Source organism: Bubalus kerabau, chromosome 7, assembly GCF_029407905.1.
Source record: "Bubalus kerabau isolate K-KA32 ecotype Philippines breed swamp buffalo chromosome 7, PCC_UOA_SB_1v2, whole genome shotgun sequence".
NCBI classification, from domain to species: Eukaryota; Metazoa; Chordata; class Mammalia; order Artiodactyla; family Bovidae; genus Bubalus; species Bubalus kerabau.
Window position 1 is genome coordinate 50,395,750 of NC_073630.1, and position 20,846 is coordinate 50,416,595.

A 20,846-nucleotide genomic window follows, 5' to 3' on the forward strand; every position below is an offset into this window, starting at 1 on the left:
TGTGGCAAGCGGGATCTTAGTTCCCCAACCAGGGATTGAACCCATGCCCCCTGCAGTAAGAGCAAGGAGTCAACCACTGGACCACCAGGGAAATACAATAGTGTCTCTTTCTAAAGGAGACATGTTTTCTATACTTTGAAATTGAGGGCAGGTAATTCCCTCCTAGATAATCTCTTCAAGTGTGAAGAGGAACTATTTAGCAGCTTTGTGCCCACAGATATTTTGAACATTTGATTAGTGCTTTGAGCCTATGGAACCACATTTTGCCCCAAAACACAAATTTTACCATCTTAAATTTTAGTTCTAGAACCAATACTTGGTTTTAACTAACTCGAGATTAGGTTAGTAAGCATCTGACTTAGAAGCTTATCTTTTGGATTATACTCCAAGGTTTTTCCATTCCATCAATCACTTTCCCAGTCTCCTACTGTCAAGAGCATAGGCATATCATGTTTTACCTGTTGCATGATTTGCTTTTCACCTTCAGAATTGTCAGTACTATCCAAGGAGTCATCTGTGTGCAAATGAAGCAATTCTCATTCTCATCAGTTTCAATTGTAAATATCTCCTCTGTTATCTCCATCACAATTCTATTCCTCTTTTTTACAGGACCTATCAGCACTACTACTGCTTTTGTATCTATCAGATACTATGTGATCATTATTATTCATGTAGCGCCTCAAATTAAGCAGTAGCAGAGCAAACATCTTTAATAAAAAATGACTCCAGAGCCTGCTGACTCTCGGGATTTTGGTGGGGAAAGATGACTTGCTTTTGCTCTGATTCAGTTCAGTTCAGTCGCTCAGTCCTGTCCGACTCTTTGCTACCCCACAAAAACTGCAGCAGGCCAGCCCTCCCTGTCCATCACCAACGCCCAGAGTTTACTCTTAAACTCATGTCAGTGATGCCATCCAACCATCTCATCCTCTGTCGTCCCTTTGCTCTGATGGGTGGCTTTTAAAAATATGTTAATAAATTAACAGTTCTTAGTTTTTTATTTTTCTACTCTGGATGCTTGACATCTTTTAGGAGGCTTCCTTCTTCCACTCAAGGAGAAAGATGTAATAAGGTTTACCACGTTCATTGAACTAGTTGAGTAATACTCCATGCCTTATTGGCTTATTGACTTAAGAAAGAAAGGATCTTGCTAACTAGTTATCTCCCTTTTTTATAGTGCTTTAATTTATTGATCAATTTGAAGCCCATGTTTATATGCGGAGGCGTCACTGATCAGATCCTGGGGCCATCACATAAGCAGTTATCACTTTGGACATGTTTCCAAAGTTCTCAGGACATCGAGTCCCTTGCAAGCTAGTGTGGGGAGTCGGTGGGAAAACATAAAAAAGAGTTGTTATGCAAAAGGGTTTCCACCAACGGAAACTCTTTGAATTTCTCTGAGGGGCTTAAACAGTATGAGCAAATGAAGCAAGCTCTCGGATGATGTTCAGTCAGTCCCCGATATTCCAGGGACAGGGAGTAGAAGCTGAGAAATCCAGATCACAGGCGGACAGGATAAATTCCGTGCGTGGAATGAGTCGCAAGACTAAGCCCCGCTGGGTGAACCACAGGCTGGAGCGCCCCACTTCTCCACCTCCATCCCTGTTCTCGCTCCACGCCCACCCACAGCCCGCCAGCATCGGAACGTCATCTCCGGGTGGCCGGGTGCCGGGTCGCGCAGCCCACGGCGTGGGAGCCGGAAGCCGAGCGATCAGGCGCGCGGCGTCCCGGAACCGCGGGAGTCTGAGAGCTCGAGCACCTGGGGAAAACCGGCAGGAGACAGCGGGCATGCGCGAGGCTGCCGGGCGGCGCAGGCGCGCTGGTGACCTCGCGTGAGGGACTAGATCTGGTTCTCCGGGTTGGAGTGCTTTGGGGCGTCGTGGGTTGTCGTGGCTGCGGGGGAAGAAAGGGGAGAAAAAGGAGATGCGATTGGAGCCAGACTCTTGAGACGGGCGGATTTACTTCTATGATGGGGAAGGGCCGAGTGGACGGATCCTGGTGTGCGTCTGTGCTGGACGCGCACTACAGAGTTAGGGATTTGTCGGAAGATGAAATCAAACTGTTCTGCAAAGGTGCGATGAGATTTTCCTAAGCCAGGAACACGCTCAGATTCACGCCCAGATCCTGGGGATAGTGCTCCTTCGGGTTGACTCTGTATCTGTGTGCCGGCACCGCGCGAAAGCTGACCTGTTATTTCAGTCTCTTGTCACCAACGACTGCGGGGCTGGCTTTATTACATTACTCCTCAGTTTCCCTTCTGGAAACCTAGGACAGATAAAAGTTGTCTGTAGGTCGCACAGCTGAAGTCATGGAGTTGCTCTTTCCACCAGGTTTGTCTCCAAAGCTCACCTGCTGGCTATTAGACGGTTGGAAGTCGTGAAGTGAAGTGAAGTCGCTCAGTCGTGTCTTTGAGACCCCATGGACTGTAGCTTACCAGGCTCCTCCGTTCATGGGATTTTCCAGGCAAGAGTCATGAATAGGTGATAATTAGACAAGAAAGACATTCTGTAAATAAGTGGTAAATCGTGAGGTTTGAACGTTAAAAGGTATAAATCAGGCTGTAGGAATAGTTAGGTGTCAGGGTAAAGGGGTCACAGTGGATTTTGAATAGAATTTGGCTGGAAGTAAGGAAAGGGAAAGCATAAACTTGGAGGTGGAACCGGAAACCGGAAAAGAAAAGGAAAGAATTGCCTCAACTGAAACCTTGTGTTTACATTTGGCTTGCAAATTATAGCATCTGTAATTCTAGAGATTCTTCCAAAGCAGTGGACTATCTCTTTTCTGTACCTAGATTTATGCTAGATACATAGTGCTAACTATTCCTCTGTTCAGCCAGAAGATGCATTACCCATTTAACAGTCGGAAACGTTGGTACCCATCACAAAAATAATAGGAGATGGAGGGTTTCTTGCTGAACTCTGACCTGCCTCAGAGAGGTCTCTTTAACGCTTGCAGGTTTTCTAGCTCCATAACTCTTTTGTGGCTCCAGTAAGAGGAATAAATAATCATAACTCCCAATCTAGTATCATCTCAGTGCCAACATCTATTTTTAAAGACAGGAAGAAGCCCATATCATCTTTGTTTAAAGAAGCTTGGAACCAGTGATTTGTTCATTTGTTCGTGGTTTCGTACTGCTGTTATTGCTCTAACAGCTTGCTCTGCCCAATTTAACAACTGATTACTACCTTGTCTTAACCTCTCATTGTTTAATGGGTATAAATTTTATCTCCCAAGCAAGACTGTAAGATTCCCCAGGCAGGAACAGTGTTTTCTATCTTATATCTGAATACTGACTTTAGCTTTGCCTTTCATTCCCACTACTGAGCACACGCGAGGCACTCAGTTAATAATGAATAAAACGTTGCCTTCTGAAGAGCAGGAAACAAGCCTGTTATGTCTTTATATTTTGCTGGCCCTCTAGCAGAACTATCTCCTTTTGGAGGACGTTCAGCAAGTATGTGACTTGACTGCTGTGCCTTTCAGCAGAGGAAATATAATCTCCCTGTTGCCCTATAAAGAATTGGCACCTAAACACCATGTTCCCAAGAAGTCTGTCAAGAAATCATTGTTGATAAATTGATTAGCCTCAGAGAAATTCTTAATTCCTTTCAGAAGTGTGCATCTGCCCTTCCACAGTGAAATTCATGGTCAGGCTGCCCAAGAAATTCTTTGGGAGACTGTGTAATTTGAGTATCTTCTTGATTGAGAAAATAAATAAACCAATAAAAACCCCAACCCAACAACGGAAACCCAATACCAAACAAGACCTTTGTGCTTAAGAACCGCATCTGCAAATCAAACAACTTCGTGCCGCTAGGGTGGGGGAAGGGTGCCGGGGGGGAGAGTGGGGCGGGGATGCGGGGGAGAGAGTTGGGGGAGCTGGGAGGGAGAGAGTAGGGAGTCGGCGGGGGGAGAGAGAGTGCATGTGTGTGTGTGTGTCTCGTGCTTCATTTGAGGTAGCAGAAGCCAAGAAAAATCTGAAACACCGTTTTTCTGTTAGCCTATTCAACTGACAGCAAAGACTCCATGGGGTGGGGTGCGGTTAGGGAGGCGATGAGTTCAGGTAATGTTTGAGCACAGGAGAGTCAGAGGCTAGACCAAATCCTTTTCAATATTTACATCCAGTGGCGCTAAATCTGGCCCTTTCTCCCATTTATTAGCTGTGGAAATTGGGAACATTTCTGAGCCTTAGTTTCCTCTTTTGTAAAATGGGCATGAAAACGATACCACCATTTAAATTTTGTACTCACAATGTGTAAATTTGTAAAGCGCTCAGGACAGTCCCTGACACACGAGTACTTAGCAAGAGCTTTAAGTAAGTAAAATGCGATGACCTCGACTTCCACACTGCTAGCCTCCTGTAAACCCCACCTGTACCAAAATACTGGAGACGCCGCAGTTTCGGATTACAAGGTTTTCTGACCCATGCAATTATTTGTCTGCCGTCTGCTCGGCTAAAACTCGCTCAAACGATTTGGGATGTTGGTACTCTCCTCCTCGCCTCCTTGGTTCCCGCTCCTAGTCCCCTGCCGTCTCAATCGCGGTGGGGGCGTGAACGGGGGAGGAGGACATGCCGGTCTTCCTCCCCACCCCCAATCTTCGCGGCTCTGCGAAAGCCTTGGAAACCACTCCGCGGCCCTCTTCCTCCCTGGAACGCCCCAGGGGCGGGGCTCGGGGGCCGCGCAGGCCCAGTGCAGCCGCTCCGCGCCTGCGCAGCGGAGCAGCTGAAGGAGGCGGGGGATTAGTATCCGAGCTAATGTGTGAGGGGAGGAGGCGTCCGGGCCGAGCGTGGTACTACGACGGGCGCGGGCCGGAGGGGGCGGGGGGATGCGCCGCGGCGGCGGCGGCGGCGCGGGCGCTGGGACTGGTGTTTGGAGGCGCCAGAGCAGCGGATCCCGGTCTCGCTGCCGCAGCAGCGCGGCTGTCGCGCGCGGCCTGAAGACGCCGTACCTTTTTGCTCCTCACCTTTTTTTTTTTTTTAAATAACCGGAACCAATGAACGCAGCCGAGACCCAAGCTCCAGAGGCCGCCGGTGCCGACGGGACCAGACTGGCGCCCGGCAGGAGCTCGCGTCTGGGGTGGCGGGGGCGGCCAGAGGAATCACAGGCGGCGGCGGCGCCTCTCGAAGCGGGCGAGTGGCCGGCGGCCGGGGCGCTGCCGCGCTTTCCCCCCGCTCCTCCTCCTCCTCGTCCTCATCCCGCCACGACGTCTGGTCCGGCCTCGGGCTGGCTGCGGCGGCGGCTCTGGGCTCCGCTGCTGTTGCTCGGGCTGCTGGTGGCCGGCGCGGCGGACGGATGCGAGCTGGTGCCCAGACACCCCCCCGGACGGCGGGCGGCGGGCTCTGCTGCGGCGGCCGCCTCCTCTGCCCCTGCCGCGGCGGCGGCGGCGGGCGACAGCTCGGTGCTCATGACAGGTGAGGGCCCGGAGGGCGGCGGGCGGGGCTATGCCGGGCACTGCGGGACCCCATCTTCAGGAGGGGCCCGCGCCGCTCCCCGACGCCTGCAGTTCGACGGCCCGGGTCAGTGTGTGATGCCCGGACGCCAGCGCCCTGGTCGCTGCTTGGTCGCAGTCTCCTGCACTCCGGATGCCTTCCCTCTCCCCCCTGACACCCCGCCCTTGCCAGAGCCTCCCGACGGCATTCGCTTCCCCGCCCTTAAGTCTGCTCCCCGGTGTTCCACGCTGAGCAATGCAGTGGTTTCTCTTCCGTGCTGCAGAAAGAGCCAGCGGGGTCTGCAGGGTACTGGGCTGATTCTTTTTTTTGAAGCTGCTAGAAGTCGTCAGCAACAGCAGTGCAGTATGGAGTTCGCCTCTGGTGCTGCTTTTGCAAAGGCAGCTGGCAGCGAGTCTCACCGGTTCAAAGCCCCGCTGAGCAAAATGTCCCAGGGGAGACTGCTAGAGCGGATTCTTTGAGAGCCATAATACCTAGTGGTATTAGTGGTTCCTTGTTAGTATGGCAAACCTCTAGTCTAATGTGGATTTCTTTCTTTCTTTTTTTTTTTTCTTTTTGAGTGGGAGGAAGACCCTTTTGAAGGATGGATAGATAGTATTTGCTGGTAGGATCTTCACAGTGCAAAGAGTGCAGAAAGCTCAGTAGCTAACCAGCAAGATACCGAAAATTTACCAGTGCAGGATATTCGGTGCTTGTATTTGAGCAGCATAGTCCTTACAGACTGCAATAGCACCTTTTAGAAATATGGAACGTTCTTGAAATTTGCGAACATGTATGGTAAGGTGAGGTACAAAATTAAATCCTTTAAAGCTTTCCGTTTTCGTGTGCTACTGATAGGTTGTGGTTTAAGCAATGATGTAAGGATCTTGAAATGCTTTCTTCTGGAAAAGTAATGGCGTTAAAGTGAGCTTTTTTGTGTGTGTGTGAACTTTATTTTTAAAAGTAATTTGTAGGTTTTCTATATAATTGCAGGACTAAAAAGGAAACAGTCAAGTGTAACAGAATGACCCATCATTAATTTAACCAAAGAGATAGTTGAACAGGCGTTTGAAAGTTACTAACAGCTGCTGTGAGTGGTGCTCAGGAGGTAGAGTTCAGAGCAAAGCAGCTATTCTCTGGGTTCTATGACAGGATGTTTACTATTCTAAAGAGGAGGGTGTTGGTAAACTTTCCAAGCTCTTTGGAAGTTTTATGAAACATAATGATCGGAATATTTAACTTGCTTTACCCTAAAGCTTATCAGGCCCTTTAAATGGAACTTCAAACATCAGATCTCCATGATTTGATAAAAAGATTACAGAATGGTCAGTATTAGGAGTGTAATAGAGTTTGAGTGAGAGAATAGATTGGATACTTTTATGCTTGAATAGTCTTAGTAATTATTAAGAAGGTAGCAAGATAAAACTAGAATGTGGAGTTTTAATGCCTCATGCAGGAAGGGAGGGGGTGAAACTCCTTGGGTTTCTAGAAGCTATAGGAGTGTGACTCTTAGTTTCTTGAGTAGAAAAGTTTGGTTAATAAATAATTGACTACTGTTTTATCAATATGTAGTTGGTAGAAAGGCATATGATTCAGAAAATTTAGAATTAACCGCTAATGTTGTGTGTCATGTAGATTACATCAGGAAAATTACTTAAGATGGGATTTTATTTTAATAAGCAGTTAATAATCCTTCCTTTTGAAGACCTAAGTTCCTGAGTTATTTATGGCATTGTGAAAAAGGCAAGGTGATTTGTGTTGGATGAAAAGTATGATATATCACACAAAAGGAGTTTGAGTGGTAGTGCTTTAAGTTTACTAAAATAATATTAACCTTGAAATTTGTTTTTAATATTCTTTCCCTTTGTTAGAATATTAATTTTGAAAAGTTGGACATTTCTGTTTAAACTTTAAGATAATCAAACTACACAGTGCACAAGTTAAATTGTCATTTTAATAAGTATGTAAATACAGTCAACAGAACTGGTAGCTGGGAAAAGGTAAATTGAAAGGTCACAGGAAGGTTAGAGAATATTGAAAATTTCATTGGTTTATATGGTCTGTATGGGGCTCCTTCCTATTCTTCTGATTGTATGAATAGTGCTGTCTTTTATGGTTTCCGTTTGTAAATGTTGTGCTAAACTCAGAACATAATTATTGCTATTGTACACTTCAGGAAGTAGAACCATAGACTGAAGCAAAAAAATACAGCATTATCATAATCTAGTCAGTGTTAATGGATAGAAATGGAGTAGAGAGTTTCAGTAGTAAAACTAAGTTTTATGTAACTTTTGAAAAGTGGAAAATTCTTGTAAGAATTTGGAGACAGTTGTTCTCTCTGACTCTGTATTAATGATGTCATGTAACTGTGAATTCTTAGTAGATCTGAAAAGGACAATCAGAGTCACTATCTTCTTTTCCTCTTCAGATTAGTATTTTAAATACTTAGCTTTAGCAACAAGATGAGTTTTTCTCTTACTAATAAAATCGAGAGAGCATTCTATTCCACTGAAGTTTTCCTCTCAAGAGTTTTACTTTAGAGGTTTAGTGTATTTTGAGAATAAATTGCCTTTCAATCATCTATTGCGTGCTTAGTTTTGAGTAAGCAGGTGTTCTTTTAAAGAGACTGTGTGTGCATGTGTGCTCAGTTGCTTCAGTGGTGTCTGACTCTTTGCAACCCCGTAGACTGTAGCCCACCAGGCTCTGCTGTCCATGGAATTTTCCAAGCAGAAGTACTGGAATGGGTTGCCATTTCCTCCTCCAGAGGATCTTCCCGACCCAGGGATCCAACCCCCATCTCCTGCTTTGCAGGCGGATTCTTTACTGCTGAGCCACTGGGGAAGCCCTTGAAAGAGAGAGACTATGTCAAATCATCAGGATAAACAGACCCATTGTCGTAAGAATATTGATTTTTCTTTTCTTTTTTTATATTACTGTTTTAGGATTTAGTGTGTGCAAATTTTTGATAAGATGAAACCATTAAATGTTTACAATGCTTTGTAGTAAGGGTTTAATTATATATGTGTATATGTATATGTATATATGTATGTGTGTATATGTATATATGTATGTTTATATATGTATATGTGTATATGTACATATGTGTATATATATGAATACATATGTATATATGTATATGTATATATACACACATATAACTTAAACCCTTACTACAAAGCATTGTAAACATTTAATGGTTATGTATATAAGATTTTAATAATAATTTTAACTTAATAACGGGATGTATGCTTAGGGTTCTTTGAAAGCGATTTTGAAATTTAAAGCAATTTAGGGATGCACTTGTTGATTATAATCTAAAGCCGTGCTTGAATAATTTAAAATATCATGTTTTTTTCTCTTTTGCCTAACAGATTCATAGTCAATGACTTGATCTCAATCAAGTCTGAGTGATGGATCTCATCCAGATATGGTCTCTGAGAAACAGTTTATGAAAGGGCATTGACAGAGGGCATATACGTATATATACACACATATATGTATGTTTGTGTGTGCATAATGTACATACATAAACATATTGCATGTATATAGAACACAATTATTCTGGCAAAATATGCAGAACAATTGAAATATTAGAACATTTTCAGAGTCTTTTAAAACAAATTTTATCTTAAAAAAATTTGCTTCTATCATTCTTTTATGAATTAATGTAACCCTTTTTAGTGTTTCTATAAAGGTTTTAACTGTAATACTTTTCACTAGTTTGGCATACTAGTAAAAATATAAAATTCATATTTTTAAACATGTCTTTTGGAAGTATTAACATTTCATTGAAAATTTAAAGTATTATTTTTTGAAAGTATAATACCATTTAGAAGAGCTACTACTACTTTGTAGTGTTAAACATATCTGTATTGTAGGGCTTTCACTTAGATGAAAATATCTCACATGAGCATGATTGTCTTTGGGAAAACATTAAACTTCACTTTTTTCACCTTGCCTCCCTAACATTTACCCAGCAAGTGCTGTCACTTTTTTGAAAATTAGCAGTTGGCTTGAGTGTAGTGTATATATGTATATATATTACTCTGAGTAATATTTTGTGAATTTACACGTGTCAGTGGTTTCATTGTGACAGTAGTTAAATTCATAGTGTAGCTCACATAGTAATAGAAAGTGTTTTTACTCCTTTTGTGAAGTTACTCTTTTTGGATTTAGGATTTCATGAAACCACTTTTTGATGGCTAGCTCTTCTGCTGTATCCTTTTTTTCCTTTCCCATGGTTAACATTTACTAGTCCCTTTCTTTACTAGTCTTTGGCCATAGCTCTAGGTTGTTTTTTTCTTTTTCCTGATTGCAGAATTAAAGAATATACTCATATCCCTTTGATCTAGTGTATTCTGACCATTTAAGAATTGGTAGTAATATCATTGATCTGGAAACACTGCATCCCTTGGTGCTCTTTGAGAATACTGTTGCAGAACTGATTGGTTTCTGTTGCGAATCCTGTGGTACAGGAAAAACTCAGAGGGCCAGCTGGAATAGTTCAGGATTTAGCTTAATTTTAACAGTAGGAGGATCCACACAGAAATTGTTTAATTTGCTAAAGGCTTGCTTTGTGACTGGATACATGCTGATATTTTTAGATTAATTAAGACTTTGGAGTAACTATATCAAGCATTTTAGATATTGCCCTGCTCATTGATAATAATGCAGCATGGAACACTTTGTGTATATGGTAGCTAAAGTATAAACTCATTAAGCTAATGTTAAAATTAACAACTAATAATATGATTAGCTGATTAGCAAGCCATTTTTGATTTTTGCCAGAATTTGGACCTTACCTGATTAAGACCTACCTAGGAGATTACTTCGGAATTGATCAGATTTCATCAACCAAGTAATTATCAAGCGTACGCAGAATACCACAGAGTCGCTAAGTCGTGTCCAATTCTTTTGCAGCTCCATGGACTGTAGCCCTCCAGGCTCCTCTATTAATGGCATTTCCCAGGCAAGAATACTGGAGTGGATTGCTATTTCCTTCTCCAGGGAATCTTCCTGACCCAGGAATTGAACCTGCGTCTCCTGAATTGGCATGTGGATTCTTTACCACTGAGCCACCAGGGAAGCCCGCCATGTAGTAGGAATGGGAAAAAATAGAAAAGAGAGTAAGACGTGGGTTTGCCCATTGGGAATAATACTATTATTTGGTGGACAGTATTTTGCTGAGTGCTTTATGTATATCACTGTTTTTGATTGTGAAATTAATTCTGTTAGATAATTGCTTTCTTCAAATAAGAGATGAGAAAATTGAAGCAGGGTGATCTTAAGTAAGTAACTTGTCCAAAATCACAGTAAGTAGCAGAGTTAGACATTGATGTGGGTTTCTCTGACTCCAGAGCTTTGTTTCTTAACTGATATGTTGTATGCATCATTGTATACTCAAGTAGGCATAATAATAGACTGTGATTAACTGTAACAGAATCCTCTCCAGTGTTCTTGCCTGGAGACCGGGGACCGGGAAGCCTGGTGGGCTGCCGTCTATGGGGTCACACAGAGTCGGATACGACTGAAGCGACTTAGCAGCAGCAGTAGGAGCAACTGGAACAGACTTCAAAATGTTGGGGAAAGTAAGGCTACTGGAGACTGTGCCTTGGAGCAGGGTTGGATTTGAGCTTGACCTTGATGTATTATAGATAGGACTTCTTGTGGAGATGAGTGAAAAGGCTTTCAAGAGGGAGGTGTATACAGGAATAACTAATAAGTGAAATAGTTTTCTTTAATGTTTAAGCATGACTCAGACAGTAAAGAATCTGCCTGTGATGCGGGAGACCCAGTCCTGGGTGGGGAAGATCCCATGGAGGAGGAAATGGCAACCTATTCCAGTATTGCCTGAAAAATCCCATGGACAGAGGAGCCTGTTGGGCTACAGTCCATGGGATCGCAGAGTCAGATGCGAATGAATAGCTAAAACTGATAGGGTGTGTGTAGAATAGTAGAAATGCAGGAAGAAAGAAGGTTTGCCAAATTACCAAGGACTTTAATATTCCCTGATGTCAGGACTTCTCTGATAACTCAGTTGGTAAAGAATCCCCCTGCAATGCAAGAGATACCAGTTTGATTCCTGGGTCGGGAAGATCCACTGGAGAAGGAAAAGGCTACCCATTCCAGTATTCTTGGGCTTCCCTTGGTAAAAAACCCACCTGCAATACAGGAGACTGGGTTTGATCCCTGGGTTGGGAAGATCCCCTGGAGAACAGAAAGGCTACCCACTCCAGTATTCTGGCCTGGAGAATTCCATGGACGGTATAGTCTGTGGGGTCACAAAGAGTTGGACACAACTGAGCAACTTTCACTTAATATTCTCTAGTTTATTCCCTGGCTATTGAAATGTCAAGACATCTAAAGCTGGGGTATGCAGCCATGTACTGGGGAGTATGGAAGGCCACAGGGAAGTTTTGATACATTTTCTTGGTATATTCATTTTACTAATATTTTGAAAACAAACATTAAATATTTAATAGTACTTTAAAACATTTAACAATACTAAACATGTATAGGTTATGGGAAAAATAGGTTTATTATAAATTTTGAGGTTGAAAAAAAGGCTTAAAAATGTATCTTGAACTTTCAGAATGTTTTGTTCATGAACTGAGTTCTAAATCTATCATCCTGTCAGGGGTTGAGAAGCCCTGTGGTTTTTAAACATGGAAGTGAGATGACCTCAGTGTTTGAAAAGCTAAGCATGGGTGGATGGAAGTGGGGAGATAAGAGAGATAAATAAAGAGGCCAATTAGTAAGCTATATAGAAGTGGAGGTCTTGAGAGTTTAAATGATGCAGTGGCTATGAAAATGTTTAAAGGAAATTTTATAAAATTTAATGTTAGATTAGAAAGGAATCTATTTATAGGAGGTCTGAGAAATAAGTTACCTTTAATCTTTTAACTCCTAGAACTTGTAGAATGATTTAAATTGGTACAAGTCCTTGAAAGTTGGGCAAGAAGAAACACTTGGTTGTAGAGGGTCTTCTTTATTTCAAAGAAGTATGCCTTTTTAATATAAAATTATTTTTGTATATGATTGGACTTATGTGTTGATTTCCTAAGTATTTATATGAAACTTTTTAGTATTCTGTATTTAGAAATGGATGTCTATTCCTTAACAAAGGATAACTTTATAGATTGAACTAACATTACAGTGCTTCAGAGTTGAACCTCCCCCGCCACCCTTCTTTGAATGAATAACAGTGCCTCAGAGTGCTGACATATTGTTTCAGAATTAATTTTTGAGTTTCATTGTGTGAATTACACATTTGATCACATGCCAAATCGAAATGATTTTTTTCCGTATTCTTCCAGATCTTTATATGAGTAGGTATTAGATATTCAGTCCTTCTTGACACTTGCTAATCCTACCTTCAGCAACTATTCTTGACTGGTTTTACTGTTGCAGATTTAAGGCTGGTTCTCTCCTAAGCCTGAGTGCCCAGTCCTGTGTTCCTCTGGTCTAGCTGAACATTTCCTCCTCAGAGAACTTCATTACTAGGAAAGCTCTAAATTGGGGGTGGGGAACCCCAAGCCAATGATTGATTTGACTTTTGACTTTATTTCATTTGGCCCTTGAGGTGATACTGCACAGTTATCATAGTTGCAGTCCTGAGAGTAATTTCCTTTTCTGCTAGGCTTCATCAGCCATCTGGTCTGAAATGAAACAACTTTTAGGATTAAGGCTAAGATTAGTTGTAGAACAGTGCCTTTTCAGTGTTTTCTTAAGATAGTGGCAACTTCCCCACCCCAGGACCAGGGAGCTAGCGTATGACAAAGAGAGTTTACTTGGACTGATTCATTTCAAAACCAAGTGCCTGTATGTGTCCCAGTATTTCCTTCTAATGAATTTGTGTTGTTGTGTTCTTCTGGATCTTAGCTTCTGTAATTTGCAGTTTACTTTTTTCCTCTAGTCATTTTCACTTTCTGTACCTCTCTTTGATTTCCCTAAATGTGACATTATATGGAACTGAAAATGTTGAAGACATTTTACAGAATTAAATAAAACTTAAAATTGACTATCTTATGTTTAATTAAAAAATACTGAGAAACCTCATCACAAACCCCCACATTAATGAAGATGATTTATAATTGTTTTTTAAGCGATTCTCAATAATTGAAAAGGTTTTTAAATCCTGATTTGATTTTTTTCCCCTGCTATCACAATGTACATGTTATTGTACTCATGTTTTCTTTACACTGTTGTTTTTCTTTCCTTTCAAAAATATACGATGTTGAGTAATAGATAATCTTAGTTCCCCTCCTTTTTTATTCCTTTTCTCCAGCAATAAATCTTTTAACTTTTCCATTCGTGACAAATACATTATTTTCCCTGTTTTCCTGTTCTCTGTCATCTTCAGCTGTTTCTACTTTGTCACACAACTTCAGACTGTATTAATTCTTGATGTTTCCTCCTTCTGTGTTTCTGGGTCCAAATTAAAAAAAGAAAACAAAAGACTACTCGAAATCTTTGTCCAACTGTGGTATAGGTATCCTTTGCTGTTTCTTGGCTGCCGTGAATGTAGGATCCTAGATCCCTGACAAGCAATGGTACCCTCGTGCCTTGGAAGCACGAGGTCATAACCACTGGACTGCCAGGGAACTCCCCTCCTTTGCTGTTTCTTGAATTTGCTTTTTAAAATATACCTTGTGCTATGCATCCAGTGTTTGGTTCTAGTTCTGTCAAAATGGATTCTGAAAAAACCCATAGAGGCTAAAAATGAGAAAGTCAGATTTCAGTGAATGTGTGTGTTCACATAAGTTTTGAACATTTTTAAGTGAGTGTTTTGTGCCAGACATGATACAAAGAACTGGGGATATAAAATTTGACCATTTTTATTGTTGCAAAAACAATGTAAACTTGAAAATTGCCAAAGTGTTGCATAATTTTAAAAAAATGTTATAAATGTTATATCATTCTTTAAAATTGAGGTATAGATGTACAGTAGTATATAAGTTTCAGGTGTACAGCACAGTGATTCACAATTTTTAAAGGTTATACTCCATTTATAGTTATTGTAAAATATTAACTGTATTCCCTTTGTATCCTTGTAGCTTATTTATTTTACGCCTAGGAGTGTGTACCTCTTAATTCCTCACCCCTTTTTTGCCCCTTCCTACTTCTGTCTCCCCATTGGTAACCATTAGTTCTCTATATCTGTGAGTCTACTTCTTTTTTTTTTTGTAATATTCACTAGTTTGTTTTGTTTTTTAAACTTCCACAAATAAGTGATACCATACAGTATTTGTCTTTCTCTGTCTGACTTATTTCACTTAGCATAATACCCTCCAAGTGGCAAAATTTTGTTCTTTTTTGTGGCTGAGTAGTATTCCAGTATGTATGTATGTATGTATGTATGTATGTATGTATGTATGTATATGTGTGTGTGTGTATACATGCCACATCTTTCTTCATTCATCTGTTGGTGGACACTTAAGTTGCTTCCTATCTTGGCAATTGTAAGCAATGCTGCTGTGAACATTGGGGTGGATATATCTATTTGAATTAGTGTTTTTTTTTTTTTTTAATGTATATAGGTGTGAAATTCCTAGATTATATGGTAGTTCTAGTTTTAGTTTCTGAAAAATCTCCGTACTGTTTTCTGCAGTACCCGCACCAGTGTGCATTCCCACCAACAGTGTAAGAGGGTTCCCTTTTCTCCACATCCTTGCCAACATTTGTTATTTGTATTCTTTTTGATGATAGCCATTCTTAAAGATACCTCATTCATAATGAGGTGATATCTCATTATAGCTTTAATTTGCATTTCTCTGATGATTAATGATGTTGAGGATCTTGTCATATGCCCATTGGCCATCTGCCTGTCTTCTGAAAGAATGTCTATTCAGGTCTTCTGCCCATTTTTTAATTGGGTTGTTTGCTTTCTTGATACTGAGTTTTATGAGCTGTTTATATTGGATGTTTACCCATTATTGGTCATAGCATTTGCAAATATTTTCTCTCATTTAGTAGGTTGTCTTTTTCTTTTGTTGATGGTTTCCTTTTTTGGGTAAAAGCTTTTAAGTTTAGTTTGGAACCATTTGATTATTTTTGGTTTTATTTCTTTTGCTTTAGAGGACAGAGCCAGAAATTATTGCTATAATTTATGACAAATTCTTCTAGGAGTTTTATGGTTCCTGGTCATACACTTTGATCTTTAATCTATTTTGAATTTATTTTGTATATGGTGTTAGGGAATGTTCCAATTTCAGTCTTTTCACTTGTAGCTGTCTGGTTTTCCTAGCACCACTTATTGTAGAGACTGTCTTTTCTCTCTTGCATGTTCTTGCCTCCTTTGTTGTAGATTGACCATAAGTGTGTGGATTTATTTCTGGACTCCCAGTTCTGTTTAGTTGATCTGTGTGTCTGTTTTTAATGCCAGTACCATACTGTTTTGGTTACTATAGCTCTGTAGTATAATCTGAAGTCAGATTCCTCTAGCTCTGTTCTTTCTCAAGATTGTTTTGTCTATTTGGGATCTTTTATGTGTCCATACACATTTTAAAACTACTTGTTCTGATTCTGTGAAAAATGCCTTTGGTGTCTTGATAGAGATTGCAGTGAATTTGTATATTGCCTTGGGTAGTACAGTCCTTTTAATAGTATTAATTCATCTAATCTAATCCATGAACACAGTGTATCTTACCATTTGTTTGTGTTGTCTTCAGTTTTCTTTCATCAGTCTCTCACAGTTTTTTGAGTACAATTCTTTTACCTCCACAGGTAGATTTCGTCCTAGGTATTTTATTTTTTTGATGCTATTGTGAATGGGATTGCCTCCTTAATTTCTCTTTCTGATAGTGTCTTGTTAGTCTGTAGAAATGCAACAGATGTCTATTTGTTTTTTAAAAGGAAATGACTATATATACTAGCTTATTTAGTAGCATGCCTGCATTTATTAAAAATATCAGAATATTTGTTACAGGTGCTTGTTATACATTTGCAGTATTAAGAATAAGCCTCCCCTTTCTTTGGGAAAAGTTATATAAAAATAAACGTTCTTTTTTGTTTACTCTTTTTTGTGTTACTTTTATCCTTTATTAACAAAGAAACTAAAAAATGCAAGCAAACAAAAAGCTTCAGTGAGTTTTATGTGCCACTCACCAAGGATTAATAAACTATCAATCCTTCCTGTTTTTCCAGGAGGGGATATACCCACTGAAAAAGTGATGCTCTACTGTAATGGAGGTATTTGAACATTTGGCTATGTACTATATTTAATAGAATTACAAAGATGGAGTTCCTAACTTTGATTTGGTGAGGTGGGTTATTAATGAAGGTGTTCCTGCTTCTCCACAGTAGAGGTATATCCTGAGAATATATGAGAGTTTACCAGATAGGGAAATTTACAGTGGTGTGAGAGGCATAAGCTGGGTGGAGGGGGAAATGACTCTGGTCATGGACATTGGCATTTGAGAATGCTACATGGAGCTTGTGAATTACCAGATACCCAAGATGGCAGAGTCAGTTGTGAGCCAGCTTGTAGTGTATCAACATTTGTATTTGAATGTGAGATTTAAATTTATACCTGGCATTTGTGTATTTTATCTCACTTAAACTTTACAGAAGCCTTGTGAAATTATGGTCTTCTCTATGATAATTATTCCACATAATGGAGAGATTTAGGATTGCTGTCAAATAGTTTATATGTTAAAAATCCTCTAGTGCGAAGGATTTTTATGATAAAGCCCAGGGTGTGATTAGAAGTGAATTAGAAAATGAGGCTGGAGAAGTAGTAGAATTAAACTTTTTGATTAATGTTAAATTCTAGATCTTTATTGTTTGAGGACTTTTATAAATTCCTTCTTCATTTATCTTTGGTTCGGTTCGGTTCAGTCACTCAGTCATGTCCAACTCCTTGCAACCCCATGAACTGCAGCACGCTAGGCTTCCTTGTCCATCACCAACTCCCAGAGCCTACTCAAACTCATGTCCATTGCGTTGGTGATGCCATCCAACCATCTCTTCCTCTGTTGCCCCCCTTCTTCCTTCTCTTCCTGCCTTCAGTCTTTCTCAGCATCAGGGTCTTTTCCATTGAGATGGTTCTTCTCATCAGGTGGCCAAAGTATTGGAGTTTCAGCTTCAGCATCATTCCTTTCAAAGAATACTTGGGACTGATTTCCTTTAGGATAGCTTCCCTGGTGGCTCAGACGGTAAAGCGTCTGTCTACAATGTGGGAGACCTGGGTTTGATCCCTGGGTTGGGAAGATCCCCTGGAGAATGAAATGGCAATCCACTCCAGGACTATTGACTGGAAAATCCCATGGACAGAGGAGCCTGGTAGGCTACAGACCATGGGGTCGCAAAGAGTCAGACACGACTGAGTGACTTCACTCACACTTACCTTTAGGATAGACTGGTTGGATCTCCTTGTAGTCCAAGGAACTCTCAAGAATCTTCTCCAACACCACAGTTAAAAAGCATCCATTCTTTGGCGCTCAGCTTTCTTTATAGTCCAACTCTCATCTATACATGACTACTGGAAAAACCATAGCTTTGACTAGATGGACCTTTGTTGGTAAAGTAATGTCTCTGCTTTTTAATATGCTGTCTAAGTTGGTGACAGCTTTTCTTCCAAGGAGCAAGCATCTTTTAATTTCATGGCTGCAGTCACCATCTGCAGTGATTCTGGAGCCCCCCAAAATAAAGTCTTGTCACTGTTTCCATTGTTTCCCCGTCTATTTGCCATGAAGTGATGGGATCGGATGCCATGATCTTAGTTTTCTGAATGTTGAGTTTTAAGCCAATTTTTTCATTCTCCTGTTTCACTTTCATCAAGAGGCTCTTTAGTTCTTCTTCACTTTCTGCCATAAGGGTCGTGTCACCTGCATATCTGAGGTTATTGATATTTCTCCCGGCAATCTTGATTCCAGCTTGTGCTTCATCCAGCCCAGCATTTTGCATGATGTACTCTGCATATAAGTTAAATAAGCAGAGTGACAATATACAGCCTTGACGTATTCCTTTTCCAATTTGGAATCAGTCTGTTGTTCCATGTCCAGTTCTAACTTGCTTCTTGACCTGCATACAGATTTCTCAGGAGGCAGGTCAGGAGGTCTGGTATTCCCATCTCTTGAAAAGTTTTCCAGTTTATTGTGATCCACACAGTCAAAGGCTTTGGCGTTATCTTTGGTAAATAACCAATTTTTCCTTCCTTAAAGTTTTGCTATTAAATATTCTGAGCTCTTAAAAATGCTCATTTAAAATGTACATTTCTGGGGCTTAAGACAAACAACTTTAAAAAAAATTGGTATTCTCAATAAGTGGGTAATTCCTGTTTGTGCTTTGTTTTCATGGCTATTTAAGGATGAAACGTAATTTTTAAGAAACATAGCATTTTATATCTTGAATTTTTATTTGGGCCATAAGTCAGTTCCAGCTTTTGTGAAGAGTAGTTAAGAGCATAGTCTCTAGACTACAGCATGATTTCCTGGGCTTGAGTCCCAGACTGACAGTGGTATTGTAATTTAGGGTAGATGGTTTAACCTATTAGTACCTAAATTTCCTTATCTCTAAAATGGGTTTTAAAGTACAAATGAGTTACTCTATGTAGAAGAGTGCTTAGAGTATGGCAAGGGTAAGTGTTCAGTTATTGTTGATTTTTTTTTTTAATCAATAGATAGAGATGTAGGAAAGTTGTAGAAATGTGCAGTGATATATTACATATTGTTAAGATGTTTTACATACATTTAGAAAAGTAAGAAGACATAGTTTGAGTCACTTCTGTAATCTCAACAACCATTAACGGCCTGTTGTTCTTCCATCGCTAAGTCATGTCCAACTCGGCGACCCTGTGAACTGTAGCATGCCGGGCTTATTGTCCTTCATGGCCTGAGATTAGTTAAAACTTTGCCGAAATAGAAAACTAAGTATAGACAGAGATTGAGGAGTACTATGGTATTTTTAAGAAGTTGGTTGTATTGTTAGCTTGAGTTGTTCTTTACCTTTATTTTATATAATTAAAAGATGCGTGTAACAGCTGAAATATTAGTCTTAAAAATCTTAAATTTCCGAGTGTAAAGATTTATTACAGGAAATTTAGAGCATGTTGAAAATTATAGTTAATGTATCTACCTCAATAACTAGAAATAATAATTGTAGCATCAGTTACACCCTTTTAAAGATCTGTATGTATGTTTAATAACAGGCTCATAGAATGATTTTTTCCTTAATGTGGAATTAATAAGTATTTAAATGTTAAGTATATAACAGGCATATGATAAATATTAGGGACATAATGATGAACAAGACTGATGAGGTCCTTGTCCTGATGGAGCCTGCATTTTGTTTGGGAAGATAGGGAAAAAATAGTTAATTAGAAATGCCATCAAGGAATGAAAGAGACAGAAGACAGAAAATAATGTGGATGATGTGGGGACACCTATTAATTTAGGTAAGCTGGTTAGGGAAGGCTTCTGAGAAGGTCACATTTAAGGTGACATCTGAAGGATAATGGAGAGCCAAGACTGTGAAGGATTTGGGATGAGCATTCCACGCAGGGGCAATAGAATGGACAAAGACCTTGAGGCAAGAAAGGATCTGAATTGTCTGAAGTGAGAGAGTATATTTTGACTGAGCATCTTGAAGGGAGGAGGAGAGTAGCCTGTGATCTGGCTGTATAAGCAAGAAGGACCAGATGGTACAGAGCCTCATAGACCTTGTTTGAAGTTTATCAGTGGGTGATAGGAAGCAGCTGAAGGATTTTAAGAAGAGTTAAGTGATAGGATTTATTTTTGTTTGGCCTGATGTGTGTGTATTTTATACTGTGAAAAGAATGCTTCACATAAAATTTGTCTTCTTAACCATTTTTAAGTGTACAGTTCAGAAGTGTTAAATATATTTACTACCATTCTACCTATTTCTGTGAATTTGACTACTTTTGATAGGCCCTGTAAGTGGAATTATGTTGTATTTGTCTTACTGTGACTAGCTTATGTCACTTAAAATAGGGTCCTCACAGTTCATCCTTTTTGTATATAATACAGAATTTTCTTTCATCTGAAGGCTGAATAATATTCCAGCGTATGTTTATTCTGCACTTTCTAAAAAGAGATTTATTTTATTTTTTGGCTGTGGGTGGGTCGTCATTGCTGCACATGGGCTTTCTCTAGATGCGGCCCGTGGGGGCTACTCTTGACTGGGGTGTGTGTGCTTCTCTTGTTGGGGAGCATGGGCTGTATGTGCCTGGCTTCAGTAGCTACAGTGTGTGGGATCAGTAGTTGGCGGCTTGTGGGCTTAGTTGCTCTGTGGCATGTAGGATCTTCCTGGGTTAGGGATCGAACTGGTGTCCCTTGAATTGCAAGGTGAATTCTTAACCAGAGAAGCCCTCTACTGCATTTTTTTTTTTTAATGTCCTTTCATCTGTTGGTTTTACCTCTTGGCTATTGTGAATAGTGCTTCTCCGAATGTGGGTATGCAA

At 40.4% G+C, this 20,846-nt stretch overlaps 1 protein-coding gene across 4 annotated transcripts in view; it reads left to right on the forward strand.

The window, feature by feature from the left end:
• The first annotated feature begins 1,818 nt into the window (after positions 1 to 1,818).
• Positions 1,819 to 20,846, forward strand: part of STIM2 (stromal interaction molecule 2) — a 188,674-nt gene continuing 169,646 nt past the window's right edge. Inside the window, exon 1 of one of the 4 annotated variants that reach the window (XM_055588205.1) lies at positions 1,819 to 2,069. In XM_055588205.1, coding sequence (XP_055444180.1) covers positions 1,964 to 2,069 — 106 coding nt within the window. In that variant the 5' untranslated portion in view covers positions 1,819 to 1,963. Of the gene's footprint in view, positions 2,070 to 4,807; positions 5,411 to 8,272; positions 8,322 to 10,345; positions 10,552 to 20,846 lie in introns of those variants that run through there. The other 3 variants (XM_055588204.1, XM_055588206.1, XM_055588208.1) reach the window with 3 other exon arrangements.